The 20,826-nt window shown below is 51.8% G+C and overlaps 2 protein-coding genes across 3 annotated transcripts in view; one reads left to right on the top strand and one right to left on the bottom strand.

Annotated features, from left to right (window-relative positions):
* Window positions 1-9,200, top strand: part of FANCA (FA complementation group A) — a 39,094-nt gene extending 29,894 nt beyond the window's left edge. The window contains 13 exon segments of the mRNA XM_054710424.1: window positions 1,217-1,301; window positions 2,550-2,716; window positions 3,175-3,280; window positions 4,086-4,145; window positions 4,281-4,385; window positions 5,246-5,355; window positions 6,207-6,360; window positions 7,362-7,424; window positions 7,789-7,891; window positions 8,245-8,320; window positions 8,505-8,661; window positions 8,827-9,033; window positions 9,036-9,200. Coding sequence (XP_054566399.1) covers window positions 1,217-1,301; window positions 2,550-2,716; window positions 3,175-3,280; window positions 4,086-4,145; window positions 4,281-4,385; window positions 5,246-5,355; window positions 6,207-6,360; window positions 7,362-7,424; window positions 7,789-7,891; window positions 8,245-8,320; window positions 8,505-8,661; window positions 8,827-9,033; window positions 9,036-9,200 — 1,558 coding nt within the window.
* Window positions 9,201-9,220: 20 nt separating this feature from the next.
* ZNF276 (zinc finger protein 276) lies at window positions 9,221-20,648 on the bottom strand. Of its 2 annotated transcripts, XM_028143369.2 has the most exons (12): window positions 20,206-20,648; window positions 18,862-18,885; window positions 18,053-18,356; window positions 17,701-17,747; window positions 17,159-17,605; window positions 16,218-16,296; window positions 15,147-15,230; window positions 11,323-11,433; window positions 11,175-11,250; window positions 10,751-10,868; window positions 9,889-9,988; window positions 9,221-9,815 (listed from the first exon to the last, which is right to left on the bottom strand). In XM_028143369.2, the coding sequence occupies exons 1-12, from the start codon at window positions 20,414-20,416 to the stop codon at window positions 9,569-9,571; spliced, it is 1,848 nt and encodes a 615-aa protein (XP_027999170.2). In that variant the 5' UTR covers window positions 20,417-20,648; the 3' UTR covers window positions 9,221-9,568. The 2 variants fall into 2 exon arrangements, with proteins under 2 accessions (XP_027999170.2, XP_008138236.2); XM_008140014.3 differs by lacking the exon at window positions 18,862-18,885.
* Between the last annotated feature and the right edge of the window lie 178 nt (window positions 20,649-20,826).

The following is a 20,826-nucleotide window of genomic DNA, read 5'->3' as shown; positions in this document are numbered from 1 at the left end:
TCTCGACCCCAAGTCAAGTCTGCTTCCATCACCATTTGTCCCCCCTTTACTCTCTTCTACCTCTCTCCCCACCCCCACCCCCAGCATTGTTGTCTTAACAGCACTGAGTCTTTCTATCTATGAACATGGGATGTCTTTACATTTATTTAGGTCTTTAATTTTTTTCAACAGTGTGTTACAGTTTTCAGCATATAAGTCTTGCACCTCCTTGGTTAAATTTATCCTTAAGTATTTTATTCTTTTTTAACACCATTGTAAATGAAATTATTGTCTTTATTTCATTTCTTTATTATTCCTTGCTAGTATATAGAAATACAACTGATTTTTTTATATACATTTTCTATCCTGCAACTTTACTGAACTCATTTATTTGTTCTAATAGTTTTTTATTGTAGATTCTTTAGAATTTCCTATATATAAGTTCATGCTATCTGGAAATAGAGATGGTTTAATTTTTTCTTTCCATCTGGATACCTTTTCTCATTCTGGCTGAACTGTCCTGGCTAGAACTTCCACTATCGTGTTGAATGGAAGTCTTGAGAGAGGGCATCTTTGTCTTGTTCCTGATCTCAGGAGGGAGTTTTCAGTTTTTCATCATTCAGTGTGAGGTTAACTGTGTCTTTTTCATAAATGCTCTTTATCAGGTTGAGGAAGTTCCTTTCTCCTAGCTTGTGTGTTTTTAATCTTGAAAGGGTATTGAATTTTGTCTAATGCTTTATCTACATCTATTGAGATGACCACATGGTTTTTGTTTTTCTATTGATACTAGAGGCCCGGTGCACAAATTCATGCATGGGTGGTTGGCCTGCTGGCTCTGCCTGCCCCTCCAATTGGGGTGGGGGGGTGATGGGCGGGGCCGGCCAGGGGAGGGGCTGTGGACAGTTGGCCAGCCGGCCCCGACTCTTGGTTGAACATGCGGTCAAACTCCTGGTCATGGGGACAATTTGCATGTTAGCCTTTTATTATATGGGATGTGTATTATATTAGTTGATTTATGGATGTTGAACCAGCCTTGTGTCCTTGGGATAAGTCTCAGTGGGTCATGGTACATAACTGTTTTTATATGTTACTGGATTTGTGTTGCTAGTATTCTGTTACCAGAGGTTTTGTTGTTTGTTAGTTCCTGTGACCACACACCACTCTGGAGGCAGGGGAAGCAGGCGCTCCAGCACAATTAGGAGATACTCAGGAGGCTTTTACTTTGTTTTTGTTTCAGTTCAAGGAGTTGTGACCACTCTGAGAATTCTGATTTGGTTCTTGGTGGCTACATGGGAAATCGAGATATTTTTTCAAGATTGCAGGTGAGTTAGAAGGTGCAAAATCCAGTGTGTTTATTGCATTAAGCCTTCTGTTACTAAGGTATTTATTATGAATATCCATAATGGGTCCTAAGGCAACTGAGCAGAATGAAAACTTGCATCACACACACAGAGGCTGAGACCCAGGGTGACAGGTGCTCTGTGAACGAGTCCAGTGCACATGATGGAAACAGAAACCAAAGCTGTGATGCTGGCATCGTCTCCAGGCTTCAGGACATTTCTGAAAATAGAGGCAATTAAGAAAATTCCAACTTTGATGATAACACAGGTGCTACCGCACTGTTTTCTGCTTTACTCTTGGCTGTTCCATTTGGGTGTCGGGCTCTGAGAAGTGATGTCAATCACTTCAGAGGATCAACAGTTCACAGAGTGTCACAGGGTCGGCTGGCAGCGGGCTCTGTCACCTGTGCAGGAGCACGGAGAGAGCGAGAGCAGGTGTAGTCAACATGCCTGCTGGCCTCAGACCCTCAGGCATAAGGGTCAGGATCTGAGCACACCTGCCTCCTCATCCATGTGTACATGGGAACCTGCCTGCAGAAATGCACAACGTTCTGTTCTATAGGATTTTGTGTGTGGATTTCATGCTTCCTGGTGGCATTCCTGCTGCCTCTCAAAGTGCCTGGATTTAGGAAATAGGAATGGAAAGGAAAACATGGAGGTTGTGGTTTAGAGCACTGGGAAAATTTAACAAATGAGTGAAAACCCCACAAAAAAGAGACCCGATTCCCCTGACCCACCTTGACCTCTTGTTCTCCGCATCCTTCATGACTGTGTGACTGAAGAAGGCAGACACAGCCGAGTAGACATGTGAGGTGGGCAGTGATTAGATGGGGCATGTTAAGGACACTGTGTGTGTGCACTGAGGCATTTATCAAGTGTCTGCTATGTATAGTCCTCACCTGAGTAATTCATCCTCACATGTGTGCCCCCACACTGTATGTGTAGGGTAAGAGCAAATGATAAATGAATAAAACATTAACTGTGGGTCAGTCTGGGTAAAGGTGTTCTTTGTGCTAGTCTTATTTTTGCAACTTTCTAATGATTTCACATAAAAAGGCTTATCCCACTTATCCTGAGCCCTGAGGAGACCTCTCTCCCAAGCCCATTTCAGGCTCCTCACTGGGGCAGACAGGAAGCCCCAAGGATTCTCTGCCTTCACATTTGGGGACAGAGAACCACTTGGAACCAGAGATGAAAATGCATGAGCGTCTCAGCCTTGCTTTTTTCTAGGAGATGGCTGCTGACCTGGAACAGGGCCCAGTGGTGCCCCACGGCCATGCTCAGTCTCGGGGACACTTCCTCTTCAGGATTTTCCGCAGCCGGCTCCAGGCTCTTGCAGGCGGGTGGGACATGGCTTCGTGCCTTCAGAGACAGCGGGAGCTACTCATGTACAAAAGGTAACAGCACTGGAGTCTGTCATTCATTTTAGCCCCCTGCTCCCCAGCCTGTGGTGGCTTCTTCTTGGGGTTCCATGGAGAGCAGGGCCTGGAGATATGAAAAGCACTTGGGAGTAAAGCTTTCTGCTCAGACCCAGTATCAAAATGTTGAAAAAAACTCATATCAAAATAAGGAAGACCCTGTGTGCTCAGAGAATGAAATGCTGGAACCCTCCAGTTACTTAGACTGGTACCCTACTTCTTAGGTAACTTACATTTTGGTTTTGGGTCACATCTTTTGAGTGTCTATCATAGGGTTCAGTGGCTCAGCCAGCCCCAGTCTGAGGACAGTGGGGGCTGCAGACCACACTCTGGTTCCAAGAGTGAGTTGGAAGGGTCCTTGCAGCCCTGAGACCTAAGTTCTCGAGAAGCAAAGTTAAGTGATGCCTCCACCCTTGATGCACTGCCTCTTCTCCAAGAATCCTTCTCGGACTCCCTCCGTCTGTTCTTGTCGGCAACCCCCGGGCAGAACAACCAGCCACCCCAGACTGCGCCGAGTTCTTCCACTTGGTCAACTCTGAGCTGGTAAGTGCCGTGCAAGTGACCTCGGGACACAGGAAGGAGGCGCGATCTGGTCACTCAGGGCTGGCTCCTGAATTCATGAGTGTGTCTGTGGCCTCTTGGAGCTACTAGTAATTGCCACGGTGCAGGTCCTGACCATGTGGGATGTGGAGCTGTGTTGGCTGGAGCTGGGTGTGCAAGCCCTCGCCCACCACCAACACAGGCCAGTGAATGCAGGCGCGGGCTCGCTCCCTCCTCCACAGGACCGTCCCCGGCCTTGTTTGGACCCATGAGAGTTGCAAACCATTCGCTCACCATGCATTTCTCTTTCAATTTTTGACTCTCAGTGATGCTGTGACCACAGTGTTGCCTACCAGGTGGCACCGTTTCCTTCCATTTTGCAGGTGGCTCAGTGTCGGGGGCTCTGATCTTACTAGGCGGGTCAGTAAGGTGACAAAAGTGTCCCCTGCTCACTTCAGGGAACAGCTTCTACCCCAGAGATATTTTTCTAGTTTTTGGAAAAGCACAGCTATGACTAGAGATTGAACTAGGGTTCCATCCAGCACACAGAGCTGCTCCCCTGCCTCACTGGGTACCCGGCCACCTGGCTGCCTGGAGGACCCCACCCCGTGTTGGCACCAGAGCGGGCAGGCTGGGGGAAATCGTGTTGCTCAGAGGGTAAGTGTGGAAAGGCAGTGAGCAGGGGCAGCCCTCCAGGGTCTGTGGTGGTGCTGTGAAAGGGCAGCAGTCTTCACACCTCCACCTGTCAGACACCATCCTCATCCTCCCACCATTGGCTGCTCTCTCACTGACCTGTACTATTTTTCAGAGAAATTTGTGTTCCCGCGGAGGTGCCCTGACACACGACATTACCGTCCACTTCTTCAGGGTAATTCCCTTTCCCTCTACCTCCCACCTGGCCACTCAGGAGCCTCGTGTCTGGTGCTGCTGGGAAGCCACAGTGTCTTTCAGGGCTTGGGTTTACGTGCAAACCGCTAAACTTCTGGTACATTCTCTTCTCTAGGGGCTCCTCCAGGCCTGCTCACGAAGCAGAGACCCCGCCCTGACAGCCGACCAGATCCTGACCTCCTGTCAGACCGAGTGCCCCTTGGTTTTAACCTCTGCTCTGGTAGGCCCAGCTCTTCTGCTGGGGGTGTTGTCTGTTTCCCACTAAAATCATATCCCATTTACTATAATTCAAGAGAAAAAACTTGGGGAGAAGTGGGGGTAGGGAGAATATGTCAGGACACAGGTGGGGTGACAGGTCCCCCTGGCTGCCAGCCTGCGCCTGCATTGGGCAGCATGGACACCTGCAAGTGTGAAGGAGCAGCCTTCCCACCATGTGCCTGGGCATTGGCTCAGTCACCTGTCTGTTCAGCGTTGGCTGAGGTTGGACGGACGGTATCGGCCTGTGCTCTCCTGTGGGTGTAACTTTGTGTTTGCTGAATCTCCATCTTGGCTGCTGTCTCAGGATGGAGAACAGAGGCTACCTCAGCCCCGGCCAGTGGCCTTGGGTGGGACCTTTGGGTGCGTTACTGGCTGTCTTAGCATCCTGACAACCCAGCTTTCTCTCTCCCTTCTCCATCTCATTGGATTCTGACACTCACAGCGTGGAACTTGAACTACTTTACAGGCAATAGTGGCATTTCACCTGTAGCTCAGTGGGTGGCCTGTCCTGTGTTTCTCAGCGGGGATATTGGGGAACTGGCTGAGCTATTGGACAGTGTGGCTGACTCCACGTACAGGCACCACTTTAGGCAAGGCTTCTGGTTTCCAACCCATGTCCTTGGCACAGGCAGATGAGGGTGCCCCACGGAACAGCTCTAAGCCTTCCTGAGATGGAGTGCACGAGAGGTTGCCCATGACCTTCTGAAGTGTTAGATAGGTGTGAGCGGGCTGGGGGTGGTGTCAGCTGGTGGAGTGGACATACCTCTCTTGCCTAAACCTCAGGGCCCTCATCTGTTGATTTGTGACCTTTCTCTCCACCAGTTGTGGTGGCAGCGCCTAGAGCCCGAGCTTCTCTGTCGGTGGAGATGCTTCCAGAGCCCGCTGCCCCGAGAGCTGCAGAGGCTGTGTGACGCCTGGCAGTTTGCCAGCAGGTGGGTGCTGACAGTGGGGCGTGGGGAGAAAGTGCTCTGGGTTATCTCCATGGATACCTTGGGGTGTTCACAGGGTGCCTTGTGGGCAGTTGCTACAGGACCCATGTGAAAGGGGAGCGGTAGAACTGATCTGACAGGTCCCTGAGTGAGAATTCAGGAATGTTTTGGGAAAGACCGATTTCAGCCTAAGTTATCAGTTAAACCCTGCTTAGGTTTCTGGGCCTGAGTGACCTGGTTGACTCCCTCTCCTGGGACTGATGGTCTCCAGTATCCTGCTGGATGTCGGGTGCTGTGAGGTCATCGAAGGAATCTCGAGTCCCCATCTAGCCGCCTTTCATTTCTGTGACTCGCGTTTTTATCCCTGATGTGCACCTGTCTCCCTGCAGGGTCAGGGTGCTCCAAATCTGTTCAGGAAACAAGGAAGGCAAGTCCTGCCCACCAACCTAACTCGACAGAGTAGATAGTGCATTCCATCCCATTATGAATTTCCAGCCTCTTTTTCACCTGCCACAGAACCTTTCTGAGCAGCACCGCAGTCAGAATAGGGTCCGAGCCACAGACTGGGCCATGGGCCTCAGCTCAGGCACTGGGACCAGTGCCCTGGTCAGGCCCTACTGTGCTCGTGTCCAGGGCACAGGCATGCTGAAACCTGAAACTGGACCCTAAACCAAGGATGAGCCCATGACAAGCTTGGGCTCTGCAGACTGTTCCTGCTGACTCTGAGCCCCTCATTGCTCACCCTAGGTGGGTGGGTCTGCACTATGACTGTTTTGGGAACAAAGACCTTAGGTTTTTCAGTGGTGACTTGATTGTCAGGCTCCTGTGATGACACACCTCTCTCTTCTTCCCAGCCTCCTGTCCCCCGACACAGAGTCCCCTGACACAGTGTCTCCCACCCCGGGCCCGGCCTGGGTCTCCGCTGCTGCACTGCACTTTGCGATTCAACAAGTTGGGAAAGGGAGTCTGAGGAGAGGCCTGGAGAGGCTGCGCTGCCCCACGGAGGAGGCAAGGACAGCTCTTCTCTCACTTTCCCTCCCCAGCAGGCCCGTTGTCAGTGTTTCTCAGCTCACTTAATGACGGAGCTTTCCCAAGCACACACAGACAGGCAGTTTGGAGATTCTGACACTTTATTTGAAAGTAAAATTTGCTGGGTTTAAGATTTCATATGACTGTCAAGTTTATTACTAAAAAGAATATCTTAGTTTCATTTCTGAAGTCTTTCATTGATCTTTCTCTCATTCACATCACAACCCAGGGCAGGGCTGGAACCTGGTGTCCGTCTCCACGGCCTCGGTTCACATGCACCAGTTAGGCACGGCCGAGACAGGGCAGCGGAGGGCAGGTGCTCCAAGTTCAGGCTGGCACCTTGAACTGTCCCTACTGGGCGTTGTGGGACTGTCTGTCCCCAGGGCACTAGAGGCCACCTGTCAGCTCAGCACGGGCCCACCTGCTGTGCAATTAAATCAGTTGCTTAGCCAATGTATTTTTGGTGATTATAATTTAAAGTAAAACACCTACAAATAAGATTCTTCCATGATTGTTTTCAGGTGGTTCTGTTGAAAGGCCTGGTGTACCAAGGGGATAGGACTGGGCCACAGAGGCGCCATCCCGCCTGGTGTGCCTGGGGTCAGGGTCAGAGAGGCGGGTTGTAGCCTGTGGGTTTACCACCAGAGTTTTACAAACATTTCTGGACACAAAGCTGGGGAACGAGGCTGAGCTGCACAGAAGAGCTACCTGTGGTGGGGACACTCACGCCAGGGAGACCCCTGGCAATAGCCTGGTTTAAAGAGGCATAAAAATGATCCAGTCAGTAATAAGTTTACACAATTAATTTCTGCTTAAAAGTGATTGGAAATTTTTCTTTCTGAGAAGATCCACTTAGAGGAAAGATTTGTGCCCTGGGCCTGTAAGTGGTGATGAGGAATGCTGCGTTCCACACCTATGACTATTCTGTGGGGACAGCACAGATGACTTCACGTTGCAAGTGTCCCTGTTTGTATTTGCAGCTACTGGTTGTCCTGTTTTTCTTTTCCTTGATGGGCCTGCTGTCGACACATCTGACCCCACACGTATGTTATCCCTCATGTCTCGGGGTTCTTCCCCAGGTTGCTTGAAACTGCAGGTCCTCAGGTGCCCAGCCCTCCTGGGTCAGGGTGGAGGGTGGAGTCCTGTGCTCACTGGAGTAGAAGCTCCTCGGCCTTGGGCCTTTAATGTCTTACTTCAGCACTTGGGCCCCAGGGTCCCTGGCCACCTCCTCCTGCTGGAGTTCCCTCCATCAGAGGCCCTCAAGCAACACTGTTAACAAGGAAAGGCTCCCTTCTGTGAAGAGGGTTGTCCCTCTGCCCCATGTGTGCCCAGCTCTGAACCCAGCGGGAACATTCAGCTCTGCAGCCACTGCCGTCCAAGTCATTCCTCCTCTTCTGTGGGTCACAGGCTGCCAACTGCCTGACGGCTTTGGACATTTGTGCCGAGATCTTGGAGTATTTGGAGAAGAGGAAAGTGCCCTGGCTGCCGCTCTTTCAGTTGACAGAGACAGGTAAGAAATCCACTGAGACCTGTTAGCAAATGGATGGTGGCCTGTGTCTCCTAGTCATCTGCCATTGTCCAGGAGCACAGTTGACCTAGCAGGGTCAGACTGTGACCCCTGACATTTGAGTGCCTTCAGAAGCAACTTTCAAATGGTTATCTTCTTGCAAAGCATATAAACCCCTACATTTTCATCAGGACAAAAGCGTATAAAAGAATTTAGTGGAGCACCGAGGACCCCAGGGTGGTACTGAGCTATCATGTGGGGTCCACCTGCCTGGCCCACAGAGGTACACAAGGTCCTCTGAAGATACCGGTCCTGGGGGGTGGCGACCAGGGCTGACTGAGCCCCTTGGGTTGCAGATGCTGGCTTGGGTCACCTCCTCCTCCTCCTGGCCCCGGACCAGCATGTCAGGCTGCTGCCAGTCGCCTTCTACAGGTAACTCCCTGTTCTGGTCAGACCACATGCTGTCTGTCCCTCACAGGAGGAGCTCACACACCGGGGCCTTCCTGACCACGGTGGGTCTCCCTCCAAATGGCACAGGTGGCCTGGAACTTCCTGTGCCAACTGTACCTATCTCTGGGAGGTCTTGGTGTCACCTGACATCTAGTCTCACCATCAGCCTCCTCTCCTACTTTGACGAAGACGCCCTCACCCAGGACGATGCCTTCCTGCACATTGCTGTGGACATGTATCTGAAGTTGCTTTGCCTCTTCGTAGCCGGGGAGACAGGTGTACTCGCAACTCGGGCCAGCAGGACCCAGGAGCTCCAGGGCCAGGCAGGTGAAAGGGTGGGCTGTACAGGCAATTGGTACATCTCACGTGCCTACATCCTACAACCCAAGGGGCAGATGGCACATCCCACAGGCCCACAGGCAAGCTCTCAGGTGATGACCCCTCCTGGCACACGTGTGGGCACCTGACTGTTGCTCTGTCCTCTCTAGGGCTGCCCTGTTGGCCTGATAACAAAAGCTCGTCTTTTTCTGCTGCGATCAATACCTCGGTGCTCCAGAGCGAGCTTCTCTAACGTGGCAGAGGTAACGCCCAAATGTTCACCATGTTGTTTGTTTATAAATCCAAATCGCTATACAAGTGTGAGGATGCGGGGGTCCAACACTTGGCCACTTTCTGGTCAGCTCTGGTCACCAGCTTCCCTCCCCGTGCCTTGGTGTTGGGTCTGTGCTGCACTGAGCATGGTGTTTTCTTGCAGCTGCTGGCCACTCGTGGAGACTGTGACCCTGAAGTGAGTGCTGCCCTCCTGAGCAGGCAGCGGGCCATGCAGGACACTGGCCTCTCTCAGGAGCCCTTCCTCTTCTGACTGGACCTGCACACGCACTATTCCTTTGTAAATAATTTATTACGAGCATAATGTGGAGCTCTTGTTGCACGAAAAAGTGGGTTACGAATCTCCGTGACTGCTTGCGTGAGGAACAGGACTCAATTATTTAAAATTTGTATCTGGCCCCAAGTCCATGTTTATAGGAAAATAAATTGCTGGTCCCAGAATGGATGCAGAAAGGCTACCTCGGCCTTGCACTGAGCCCCCCACCTTCCAGCACAGGGGTGAGGTTCAGCATGGGGTCTCTCAGAGTGAGCCAAGCTGCGCCTTCAGGTCTCATGGGAGGAACTATGAAAGTTGTCCTTCAACCCCACCTACCACCTGCTGAGTTCAGGTGCTGAGCACCCTCAGGTGGGCTCAGGCTTCACAGCCTGACCCTCTGTGGTCCTGGGTGGTGGCTCCAGGGGCAGGGCCTTGTCTTGGGTCTGCGTCAGAGGGTGGACCATGGACATATGCACGTTAAGATTGTGAGCCTTCTCGAACCGCCGGCCACACTGGTCACAGGCAAAGTCCAGCTCAGTCTCAGCCTTGTGTTTGGTCATGTGGTACTTGAGGGATGCCCGCTGCCGGCACTGGAACCCACAGACTTCACACCTAGGGGACAGGGGAAAGTGAGCAAGGATTTGGGTGCCAGTGTGGCCACAAGGAGACACCAGGCCACACTTACTGCAGAGGCTTGGCTCCCGAGTGACGCATCTGGTGGACGAGGAGGTGTTTCCGCTGCTTGAAGGTCTGTCCACACTCATCACAGATGTAGTTCCGCACCTCTGAGGAGAGACAGGTGAGCACAGGCCCCAGAAGGCCCACCTTGCGTACTTTCTACACTCAGTGCCCAGGCAGTGGACCTTGCTGACCTGATTTTACTTGGATGAAAGACAACTATCATACAAATCATTAGCGGAGCCCTCCAACTCATGTCTGGAGCTTCCTCTAAATCCACTACACGTTGGAAGCCAGTTTTCTTAAACGTCCTAGAAGGCCCTCTACCTACTTGAGCACTGATTCTGAGAGGAAGCCACATCACAGGTCTCAGGTACTGCTATTCCACATTGGACCCACCAGGGGAGCACCCATCTTGGAAATCCGTTTCTTAGACTCTTGACCAAGAAACCAAATGGTCAAACTATACGTCCGATTCCGATCCTGGACAGTAGGTGTATGTGTGGTTCTTGTGTTTCCTGACATGGGTGGTGTGGGTCACACCATGAAAACGATGAATCTGTAGCAGCCCAGGTTGTGACAGAGCAGTGGCCCTCGAGCTGACAGTGGTGGCTGCCTCTGAGCTTTTATGTCTCACCATTTCTACAATGCATGTGGCTTCCTCTTATCCCAAAAGCATGACTTTTTTTTAAATTTAGAAACCCCCCCACGATACATGCACAGAAAGGCACTGGGATTTCTTTGCTGCCAGTTCCACACTGACCAACTGAGCTGACTTGCCAACACTACAGCCCACGAACAACACACTACCTACGAGGCCAAGATGGGGACCCTGGGGGCTGTTCCCACGAGGGGGTCAGGGCATGCACCTGTGTGGATGAGCTTCACATGCCGCTGCAGGTAGCGGTCAATCATGAACACCTTGTTGCAGCCAGGGTGGGGACAGGGCCTCTCGCGGACTTCTTCATGGTGCTCCTTTATGTGTTTCTGCAGGGGAACAGTGAGGCCCTGAGTGCTGGGCTGGGCCTGGACAGCAGCTCACCCACCACGCAGCACCTGCCGCCTCTGAGCCCTGTGCACCACCCTCGAAGGGACAGATCCCACCATTCCTCACTGAAGACAGGTGCTTTCCCAAGAGCAAAGGCTGGTGCATCCTCCCACGGAGCATGGCAATGGGGGGGCTGCTTCACATCTCCATTTCCCCAGGTTCATGCACCCTTGGGTGAGTCTGCACCTGACACCTCCTCCTGCTCCTGTAGACTCCTGCCCTGGTTTCAATAGCACCTTCCTTACCTTCATGCCATCAGCCCCTCGGTACACAGCTGTGCAGCCTTGATATGGGCACTTGTAGATGGTGGGCAGCTCCTCCCTAAAACACAGGGCACCATGGAGCTGCCGCCCTGGCCACACACCCGGCAGCACAGCCCACACCCGGCCTCACCTTTCACAGCGGAGCTTGTTCTTCCAGCCTGGCTTCGGTCCAGGCTTCTTTCGGATTTTTGGTTCTTCAGGCTTCTTGGCTTCTTTGCTTCCATTCTTTTTACCAGAGACTCTGGGGGAAAAAAGTAAATCAGATGCAGTGATATGTCTGACCTCTGTACATGGATCTCACTTTCCTTCATGTTCTCTGATATGGTTCAGCTTCCAGGGCTAGCCTGCTTCAGTCTATGTGCTAACTGGGTGCCCTGAACAGGACTGTCAGCCACCAAAGCCAGAACAACTCAGGAGGTAATACCCGGTACTGCCCCCATGGGAGGGCCAAGTGCAGGGACGATGACTACAGGGGTGGGTTTTTAGGACTGAAGTCTTAGTCCTATTTTAAATATCAAAACCAAACACTGGAGATACCACGGAAAATGGTGGGATACAGAAGCTTTAGGGGTCAGTCCCTGGACCAAAACAACCATTGAGCTAGAAAAAAGTTCAGATTCAACAATTGTGGAACTTTGGACCCTGATGGGAGACTCCCAGCAACCAGAAGTCCTTGAGGGGCAAGTGCTGTCTCTGGGAAGAGTGCTCTGTGTGCTCCACCAGCTGCCACCCCCCATTCTTCAGCTCTGCCACTGAGGCCAGAGTGGGCCATGGGGACTTTGTGCGGGACCAGTAGGGTCTGTTAAAAGTTTAGAGAATGTACTTGTTTTCCTTTTTGGACCCAGACATTTAAGGAACTTGGTCAGAAATGGAAGGGAGCCCTGGCTGGTGTGGCTCATTTGGGCATCATCTTGTGTACCCAAAGGTTGCTCGTTGATTCCTCATCAGGGCACATGCCTAAGGGTGTGTAGGAGGCAGCCCATCAATGTTTCGCTCTCAAATTTATATTTCTTTTTCTCCCTCTTCCTTACTCTCTAAAAATAAAAAAATCTTTAAAAAGGGGGGAGGGGCATCTGTAATACTTTTCAACAATAAATATGTTATAATTAAAATAAAGTTAAAAAGAAATAGAAGGGAGCACTTGGGGCCATATGTGACTAGCCATAGCTGACATCATCCTCAATGGTTAGAGACTGAAAAGTTCCCTCTGAGATCAAGAAAATAATATTGTTATCCCAGCCAGAGAGATTAGGCAAGAAAAAAATAAAAGCCATCTAAATTAGAAAGGAAGGAAAATGACCTCTATTCACAGATGACATGATTTTATATGCAAAAAACCCTACAGAGTCCCCATACAAAATTAATTCAGCAAAGTTTCGGGGTGCAAAATCAGCACATAACACCAGTCCTGTTTCTACACGCTAACAACAAACCCAAAAAGGAAATTAAGAAAATTCATTTGCAATCACATCAAAAATAATAAGGAATAAATTTAACCAAGGAGGTGAATGACTTGTACACTGAAAACTACAAAACACTGATGAAAGAAATTAAAGGCCTAAATAAATGGAAAGGTATCCCATATTCGTGGATTAGAAGACAATATTAAGATGACAATGCTTCTCCCAAAGCAATCTACAGATTCAATCTCTATCCAAATCCCAATGATGTTTTTAGCAGGAAAAAAAAATCCTAAATTTCACATTGAATTTCAAGGGACCTGAATAGCCAAACAATTTTGAAAAACTGATGGAGGACTCAACTTCCTGATTACAAAATTTGGTACAAAGTTACAATAATCAAAACAGTGTGATGCTTGCATAAAGACAGAGGGATAGACCAATTGAATAGAATTAAGAGGACAGAAATAAACCCTCAAAAGTACAATCAACTATTTTCAACAAGGGTGCCAAGACTATTCTCTAAGGAAAGGACAGTTTCCAACAAAGATGCTGGGAAACAATATCTACACGCAGAAAGAAATTAGACCCCTAATGTATGCTACATACAAAAATTAGATCAAAGGCCTGAATATGAGCTAAAACTAGAAAGTTCTTAGAAGAAAACAGCAGTCAAGCTTCATGATCTTGGATTTGGCAATGGTTTCTTAAATATGACACAAAAGCACAGACAGCAAAAGTAAAAATAGGTAAACTGGACTTCAGAATTAAAACTTGCACACCAAATGACATGACCAAGAGAGTGAAAAAGATAACGCACTGAATAGGAAAAACTATCTTATAACTCAACAGCAAAAAGACAACCCAATTAAAATATAGGCAAAGGATTTGAGAGGGCATTTCTCCAAAGAAGATATAAGCATGAATGTGGCCCTGGCTGAGTAGCTCAGCTGGTTAGAGTGTCATCCTGATACGCCAAGGTTACAGGTTCTATCCCTGTTAGGGTACATACAAAAATCAACCAATGAATGCATAGATAAGTAGAACAAATTGATGTTTTTCTCTTTAAAAAAAAAAGCATGTGAAAAGATGCTCAACATCACTAATCATTAGATAAATGCAAAGCAAATTAACAATGAGGTACCACTTCTCACCCATTAGAATGACTATACATCAGTGTTTAGAGCATTATTCACAATAACCAAAAGGTGAAAAACAACCCAAGATGTGGTTAAGCTCTGACACGGGCTATAATATGGTAAATCTCAAAAGGAGCCAGTGACAAAAGGACAAATATAATTCTACTGAGATCCCTAGAATCGGTACCTAGACAAGTGGTTGTCAGGGCCTGGGGGGAGGAGGACAGCGAAGTCATTGCTTAATGTGTACAGAGTTTCTGCTCAGGGTGATGAAAAGTTTGTAAATAGTGGTGATTATTGCACAACATTGTGAATGTACTTAATGCCACTGAACTTAAAAATGGCAAACTTTATGTGTATTTTACCACAAAATTTAAGGAAGAATTGTAATTGTCCTCCCTTTAACGAGAATATTAAAAGAACCTTTTTGATGACTCCATAGGCTTCTCCTCTCTTTGTCTCAAGTAACTGTGCTTTGAACCTGGCTGCGTGTCCCCTGATCGTTGGCCTCTACCCTCTTCTCAGTGGCATAGGCACCTCTCAGCTGCACTGACAGGTAATTTGCCATTTCCCTCCCACCGTGGACTACATTTGCAGAGAGCAGGAGGCTTCAGGGAGCCTGTGGGTTTCAGAGGTGGGGCGTGGGAAGGGGGGGCCTCAGGGCTACACACTGACTGATCTCTCGCCAGAGCCGCCTATAGTCCCTATTGTCCTGTTTCTCCGTAACCCATGTCAGAACTTAAAGGAAAAGAACTCGTGATTGCTTCTCAATCGGTCTCTGCGTTTTCTTGGCTGATGGTGTGTGCTTGTTTTCACTGCTGTGGAATAAATGCTGAAGGACAGTGCCCATGTCGGGCATCGACAACTGCAAGGGTTTGGGGGTTCCTGGGCACAGGGTTGGGAAGAAAGTGACACAAGTAAAAATCGTCCCTTCCTGCCAGGATCCTACGTTCTACCTGCAGAGACAAGTCCTTGAAAAGAGGTCAACACAAGGTCATAGAAGCTCCTCAACAAGGAAGTGGCATAGAAATTGGTGCCCGAGGCAGAGCTGCGAACAAGTGCAGGGCTGAGTCCAACCCCAGAGACTCAACACCAAGAGCAGAAAGAAAGCAGGAATCAGAGGCTGGCAGGGTGGTGTGGCCGTGAGCAGGACTGGCGCAAGGAAGGCAAGGAGCTCCAAAACGAGGCTGGGTCATGCCCATGGGGCTCCTGCCATCCTCACCTGGACATCAGCTGCCTCACGAATGACACTGAGGCCAGGTCCCAGAGCTGTCCTGGGAAAGGCCTCAGCTCACTCAGAAGCCACACTGCACTGGACTTGGCGGGCTGACCCAAAACATGTGCGGGGAGCACAGATGTGGCATCCAGTTCCCTGATGGACACCAGCCCCAGGCCTTGCACCAAGACCCACTTACTTCTTTTCGGGGTAAGGCTCAAAGGACTCATCTGAGGACTGGGTGTTCTGCTTCTTGTCATTGTCGTCTTCACTCAGGAAGTCCCTAGGACAGAAGAGAGAGCCTTTAGCAAAGCTCTGCGTGGGTGACAGATCCGATGCGACTTCCTGCCTGAAGACATCACACAGATCCCCATAGTCCATGTTTTAGTTCTGAAAGGTTGAAAGAAACCTAAAACCCCCCAATCTCTATCCCATCTCCTAACATGCTCTCCTCACATCAGGACCCCAAACTCAGAAGGCACCTCTCCAAGGAGGCCCCAGGCGGGTGTGAAGACCCCGCAGGTGGTGGGCTTCTAAGTGGACGCTCAGAACATCGCCTCATCCTGTGAACACCTGTCTGACAGGTCAGCTGTCAGCCATTTCAAAGGTCACAAAGGCCAGAAAAAGCTCTCTGCCTGTAACCTTTGCCCTGAAGTATGAATCACTGTTCACTCTGTTGTCTCGCCATGGCCTTCCCCTTCGGCCACCACCCGTCAGAGAACAGCTCGAGGCTGCAAGACAGCCCCCGGCCACTCCTGTCCCAGGGGTGTTTCTAGCACATACCCTCGGGTTCTTCCGGAACCTTGGTCATTGGTGCACTAAAAACGGTTCTACTCTATGGACAAGGATGCATCTGCCTTCCAGCCACAGCTAGTGGGGTCAGGCTGGAAGGGTCTGAGTGGTTCCTGGCTCAGCGGCAGGTGGTGGCCCAGGAGCAGACAGCCCCAGTCACACGCATGCCATGACAAAGGGCCAGAAGCTGCATCATCTGCTCTAGGAACGTGGGGTCAGCACAGAACTAAGGCCGGAAGGAGACAAGCGGCAGCAGCAGAGGGTGCCCAAGGGACCCTCCCAGGAGCTCCGCACACGCAGGTCCTGCTGCCTGGTAGCTGCATCAGCGGGGTACCCTCTGGGACCCAGGAAGCCCCTGATCAGGACCGAGAAGCCTGGAAGCACCCCTGGCCAGGACATGGACAGCGAGCCCCTAGGATGGTAGAGTTTGGTTTTCCAAGGAGAAATTTTAGGCTGTTTAAACCCACTCTTCTCTCACCCCTCAGAAAGGTCACTGAACTCGTCTTTTACCCGATCATCCGAGGATGAAGATGGAAACTGCTTCTCACCCAACTGCCCTGAGAAACAAAGAACAAGGCTCCTGTTACCAACTGGTGCGTAGGCAGGGCTCCCAGCAAGGAGGCATGGCCATCTGACAGGGCCTTCCTTGTGGTGAGCCTGGGGTCCTCCAGCCTCAAATCCCACCCACCTCCCAGCTCCCTCCCCCGCAAGGTCCCAACACTGCCAAGCTCACAGGCCACCCGTGTCCAGCACAGGCAGCGCTGAGCACCCGATACCCAGCGACAGTCACAGCTGCCAACCTCCTCCCCAGAGGTTCCGATCCAGCTGTTTCAGGGTGGGATGACTCACATGTCATGAATGTTTCAGGACATTTAAAAACATCACTGTTATCAAGTATTGCATGCAGTGTAAATAGCCGTGCAGCCCTACGGGCCCTCCGCACAGTCCCCGCTTCCTCCAGCCTGAGCAACTCCCTCTCCAAGCCATCCTGTGGCTGGAAGGCGCTTTCTGAAAGGACTCACACTCAAGTGGCCAAGCGCCCACTGCAGACAGGGGCACACATGGCAGCCGACAGGCAGGAGCCGGCCTGGCCTAACGTGATGCCCCTAAATAACCACCACCCCAAGGGCCTGTTTCCCCACCACGCAGCAAAGGAGCCTGTTCTCACTGGTCCCACTGGGGTAATGACCCGAACAGCCTCAGAGGCTCAGCTGTCCTCTTCCCCCACACCCTGCAACAAGGCCCCATTCTTCCTCCCTCGTGCCCTGGCCGGAGCAGGCGGTGAGGGGACAGCAGAGGAGTGCGCCTCACAGGCACAGTGAGCCACCACTGCCCACACGTGCAGACATCCACTTCCTGCGAGGGCCCTGCTGGCTCCGGGGTAGGAATCCTGGTCTAACAGCCCAGAGAAGCTCCTACCTGGAGCCCCACTTGGGGGCAGGCTTGACTGAGGCAGGGGGCTCGGCCCAGGCCCCACAGGGCTGCCATCTGAAGGGGGCTGGATCACATCCGTGTTGGGCAGCGTCTCCGTCTCAGTCCAGGCTGTGGTCGCTCCGCCCTGGGAGCGCGGAGGGGTAGCCCCAGTGGGGTTGGACCTCTGATGCTGGGTGAGCCGTGGGGCCGTCTCCTTGTCCCATGTCCACTTGACTGCCAATGCGCTGTCCAGCAGGAGAGCCCCGCAGCTGGGGTCAGCGTCCATGGTGTAGTCGTGGCCTTGGTCGCAGCCCCACACGGCCTGGATGACACCGCAGTACTCGGAGGCCAGCGTCCTCTGGAGGCTAGGCAGGGCCCCACAGCTGGCCGCGTGTCCATGCACCCACCCCACCAGGCCACGCAGACCTTCCGGGCTTGATGTGATCAGGTCCACTGAGGAAAGGCACAGACAGCAGCCCCGTGGCCGGTCAGCACCCAGCCCACGGGAAGCCCCCTATACCCCATGCTCCAGGGACGGGGACACTCACCCAGACACGCTCCCTCTTCGGCCTCTGTTGGGGGCTGGGCACCCACCCTGCAAAGGATCAGCATGGACATGAGTGGGGCCCCGCAGCAAGCGGGGGGCAGGCTCGCTCCCTTTACCCGCTCTCTCCCGCATGTGGGCTGACCCTGCCCCTCCATGCTGTCTCCTTACACTCAGAGCCTTCTCGGCCCTCGCCTCCCACACCAGTCGCTCCGGGGCTTCCACGTGACCACTGCAACCGCACCATGGCCTCCCCACTGCACAGGCTCCCACCAGGCACTTCCTGTGCCAAGAACAGCACAGTACATGGGGCTTAACCTGAGCACCCCCAAATGAGCAAAGGAGGGAGCGCCTACTGTGTGCAGGGCTTCCGGGAGCCCATCGGGGACACGTTGACTCTCTGCAGGAAGGACTTGAGGAGGCCGTGGCATTGGTAGAACTGGGCGTGGCAGTTCTTGCAGACAAACTGAGACAAAGCTGGGTCCTGGTGGATGGCCACCCCCAGCAGGTGCTGGAAGTCCCTGACGAAAACGCGCTCCCCTGGGGGTGGTCTCTCAGAGATCTGCCCAGGTGCCCGGGCAGAGATGCTGCGGAGGCTCCGTGCAGAGAACTTCCCGTGGCAGAGGCGGCAGTGCCCCATGGCAAGAGCCCGGCCTGTTCCTGGGCAAGCACAGGAGATGTTAAGTCAGGCCAGACAAGACACAAGCTCCAGGAGGGGAGCCACGTGGCCAGTAAAGTCACAGTAAGGGATACAAAGTCAATGTGCAAAAATCAGCCCTAACAAACTATCAGAAAGGGAAATTAAGGAAGCAATCCAATTTTCAATTGCATCAAAAAGAATAAAATACCTAGGAATACATTTAACCAAGATAGTGAAAGACCTGTACACCGAAAACTGTAAGACACTGATGAAAGAAATTGAAGACACAAACAGAAAAATATCCTGTGAATTTGAAGAATTCATAGTTAAAATGTTCACACTACCCAAAGCCATCTAAGATTCATCACTGTCCCTATCAAAATTCAAATAGCATTGTAAAAATTGATTTTGAGAGAGAGAGGGAGGGAGGAGGGAGGGGGAAAGGGTAGGGGCAGAGAGAGAAAAACATCGATTTGTTTCACTTATTTTACATTCATTGGTTGATGCCTTTTTTAAAATCCTCACCTGATGAAATATTTTTCATTGATTCTAGAGAGAGAGGAAGGGAGAGGGGAGAGAGAGAAACATCAATGTGAGAGAAAAATATCGGACCAGCTGCCTTTTGTAAGCACCCTGACCGGGGACTGAACCTGAAACCTTGATGTATCCGGACGACGCTCTAACCAAACGAGCTATCCAGCCAGGTCCAACAGCATTTTTAACTAAATAGAACTAACAATCTTAAGATTTATATGGAACCAGAAAAGACCCCAAATAGCCAAAGCTGGAGGCATCACAATTCCTTATTTCAAACTGTATTACAAAGCTAATCAAAACAGTATAGCATTGGCATAAAAACAGACATAGTGGAAGAACAGAAGACCCAGAAATAAACCCATGCAAACATGGTCAATTAATCTATGACAAGGGAGCCAAGAATATACAATGGTGTTGGGAAAACTGGAAAGCCACATGCAAAAAAATGAAACTAGACCACTATCTTATGCCATACACCAAAGTCAACTCAACATTGATGTTTCTATCTCTGCCTCCCTCTCCAAGATCAATAAAAAAAATTTATCTTTTAAAAAGTACAAACTTCCACTGATAAAAGAAAGGGAATGTGACTATAATTAACAACGCTAATTATAATTGACTATAATTGTACACGTGGAACTTGCTAAGGGAGTAGAGCTTAAAAGTTCTCAGCATAAAAAAAAAAGTCATGATGGATGTTATGAGATGTTGTGAGATGATGGATGTTAACTAGACACTGGTGTTCATTTCACAATATTTACAAATATCAAAGTATTGTGTTGCATATCTGAAACTAATATGCTCTATATCAATGATAGCTCAGTAAAATTTTTTCCCAAAGAAAACTCTTAACAAATAGTTTTTAAATAAATAAATGCCTCCACAACTGTGTCAGTTCATAAAGGAAGCTGGAAACTTCATCCTGAGACCAGAAGTGAAGGGGGTGTCCAGCTCCTCCCGTCTGTCTGGGTCCGTCTGCCGCGTGAGGATGAAGCCGAGGGCAAAGGCACCCAGTGCGGAGGCACAGACCCGGGCCAGGGGGCCCTCACCGCACCGGACCCACTGGTCCTGTGCGAATGAGCCGGCAGCTGAGGCTGGGGAGGGTCAGCAATGACCTCAGGCTGCAGACCACAGCGCGGACTAGGATCAGCCCAGGCCCATCCGGCCGCAGAGCTCGAGCGTTAACTGCGAGCTCCGTGGGCAGGCAGGGTCGGGTCTTGCGAAACATCACCCCGCGCGGGCGCCAGGGAGGCTCCGCCTGCCTTCCAGCGGCCCAAGGGCGCCGGGGAGAGAGGCCCCGGGCCGTGGTCCCGGGCGGCTGGCTGAACCTACCTGCCTCGTCGGCGCCGTCTTCGCCCGCGTCCCCACAGGCCCGCGCCGGCCCCCAACCCAGCCGGGAAGCTACCAGGGGCGCCTCGTCCACGCTCGGCCTGCCGCGGGAGGGGCGGCCCCGGGTCCGGCCGCCGCCGCAGCTGCCGCCCGAGCCCCTGCGCGGCCCCGCCGCCCCAGGCGACAGGAAGCGGCCGAGCCGGTCCCGTTTCATGGCGGCCGCCCCTGCGTCCGCCCCGCTCGGTCCCGCTCGGCTCCACCCGGCTGCACTCGAGCCCGCTCGGCTCGGCTGCTCGGCCCCGCGGGTCCTGCTCGGGCCCTTGAGCTCTCGGCCGCTCAGCCGGACTGTGCTCGCTCGTTCCCGCTCGACCCGCCACTCGGCTCCGCTCGGCTCCCTGGAAGCGGGACGGGCGGGGCCAGCAGGGGCAGGGCCGCGTGAGGAGAGAGGCGTGGCAGTTAGCGCGAGGGGCTGGGCGAGGGAGGGGCGGGCCGGCACCGAGGGCCCGTCACAGTCGTGGAGTGAGGGGTCGTGGTTGAATTCGCACGCTCGTGGCAGCGTTGTGAAGAGGTTATTGGAGGATTCCGCCCCTTCCGCCCTCGACGCCGGGCAGGCGGCGCGGGCGG

Source organism: Eptesicus fuscus, chromosome 21 (genome assembly GCF_027574615.1).
Source record: "Eptesicus fuscus isolate TK198812 chromosome 21, DD_ASM_mEF_20220401, whole genome shotgun sequence".
NCBI classification, from domain to species: domain Eukaryota; kingdom Metazoa; phylum Chordata; class Mammalia; order Chiroptera; family Vespertilionidae; genus Eptesicus; species Eptesicus fuscus.
The sequence above is the reverse complement of the archived record's forward strand: the minus strand, read 5'-3'. Positions and strand labels throughout refer to the sequence as shown.

Coding starts and splice junctions, on each gene's coding strand:
- ZNF276 (XM_028143369.2), bottom strand. CDS start 20,416: ATGAAACGGGACCGGCTCGGCCGCTTCCTGTCGCCTGGGGCGGCGGGG. Junction 11,251..11,322: donor AACAAGCTCCGCTGTGAAAG/GTGAGGCCGGGT, acceptor CCTGTGTTTTAG/GGAGGAGCTGCCCACCATCT. Junction 9,989..10,750: donor TGTGAAGCTCATCCACACAG/GTGCATGCCCTG, acceptor GTCTCTCCTCAG/AGGTGCGGAACTACATCTGT.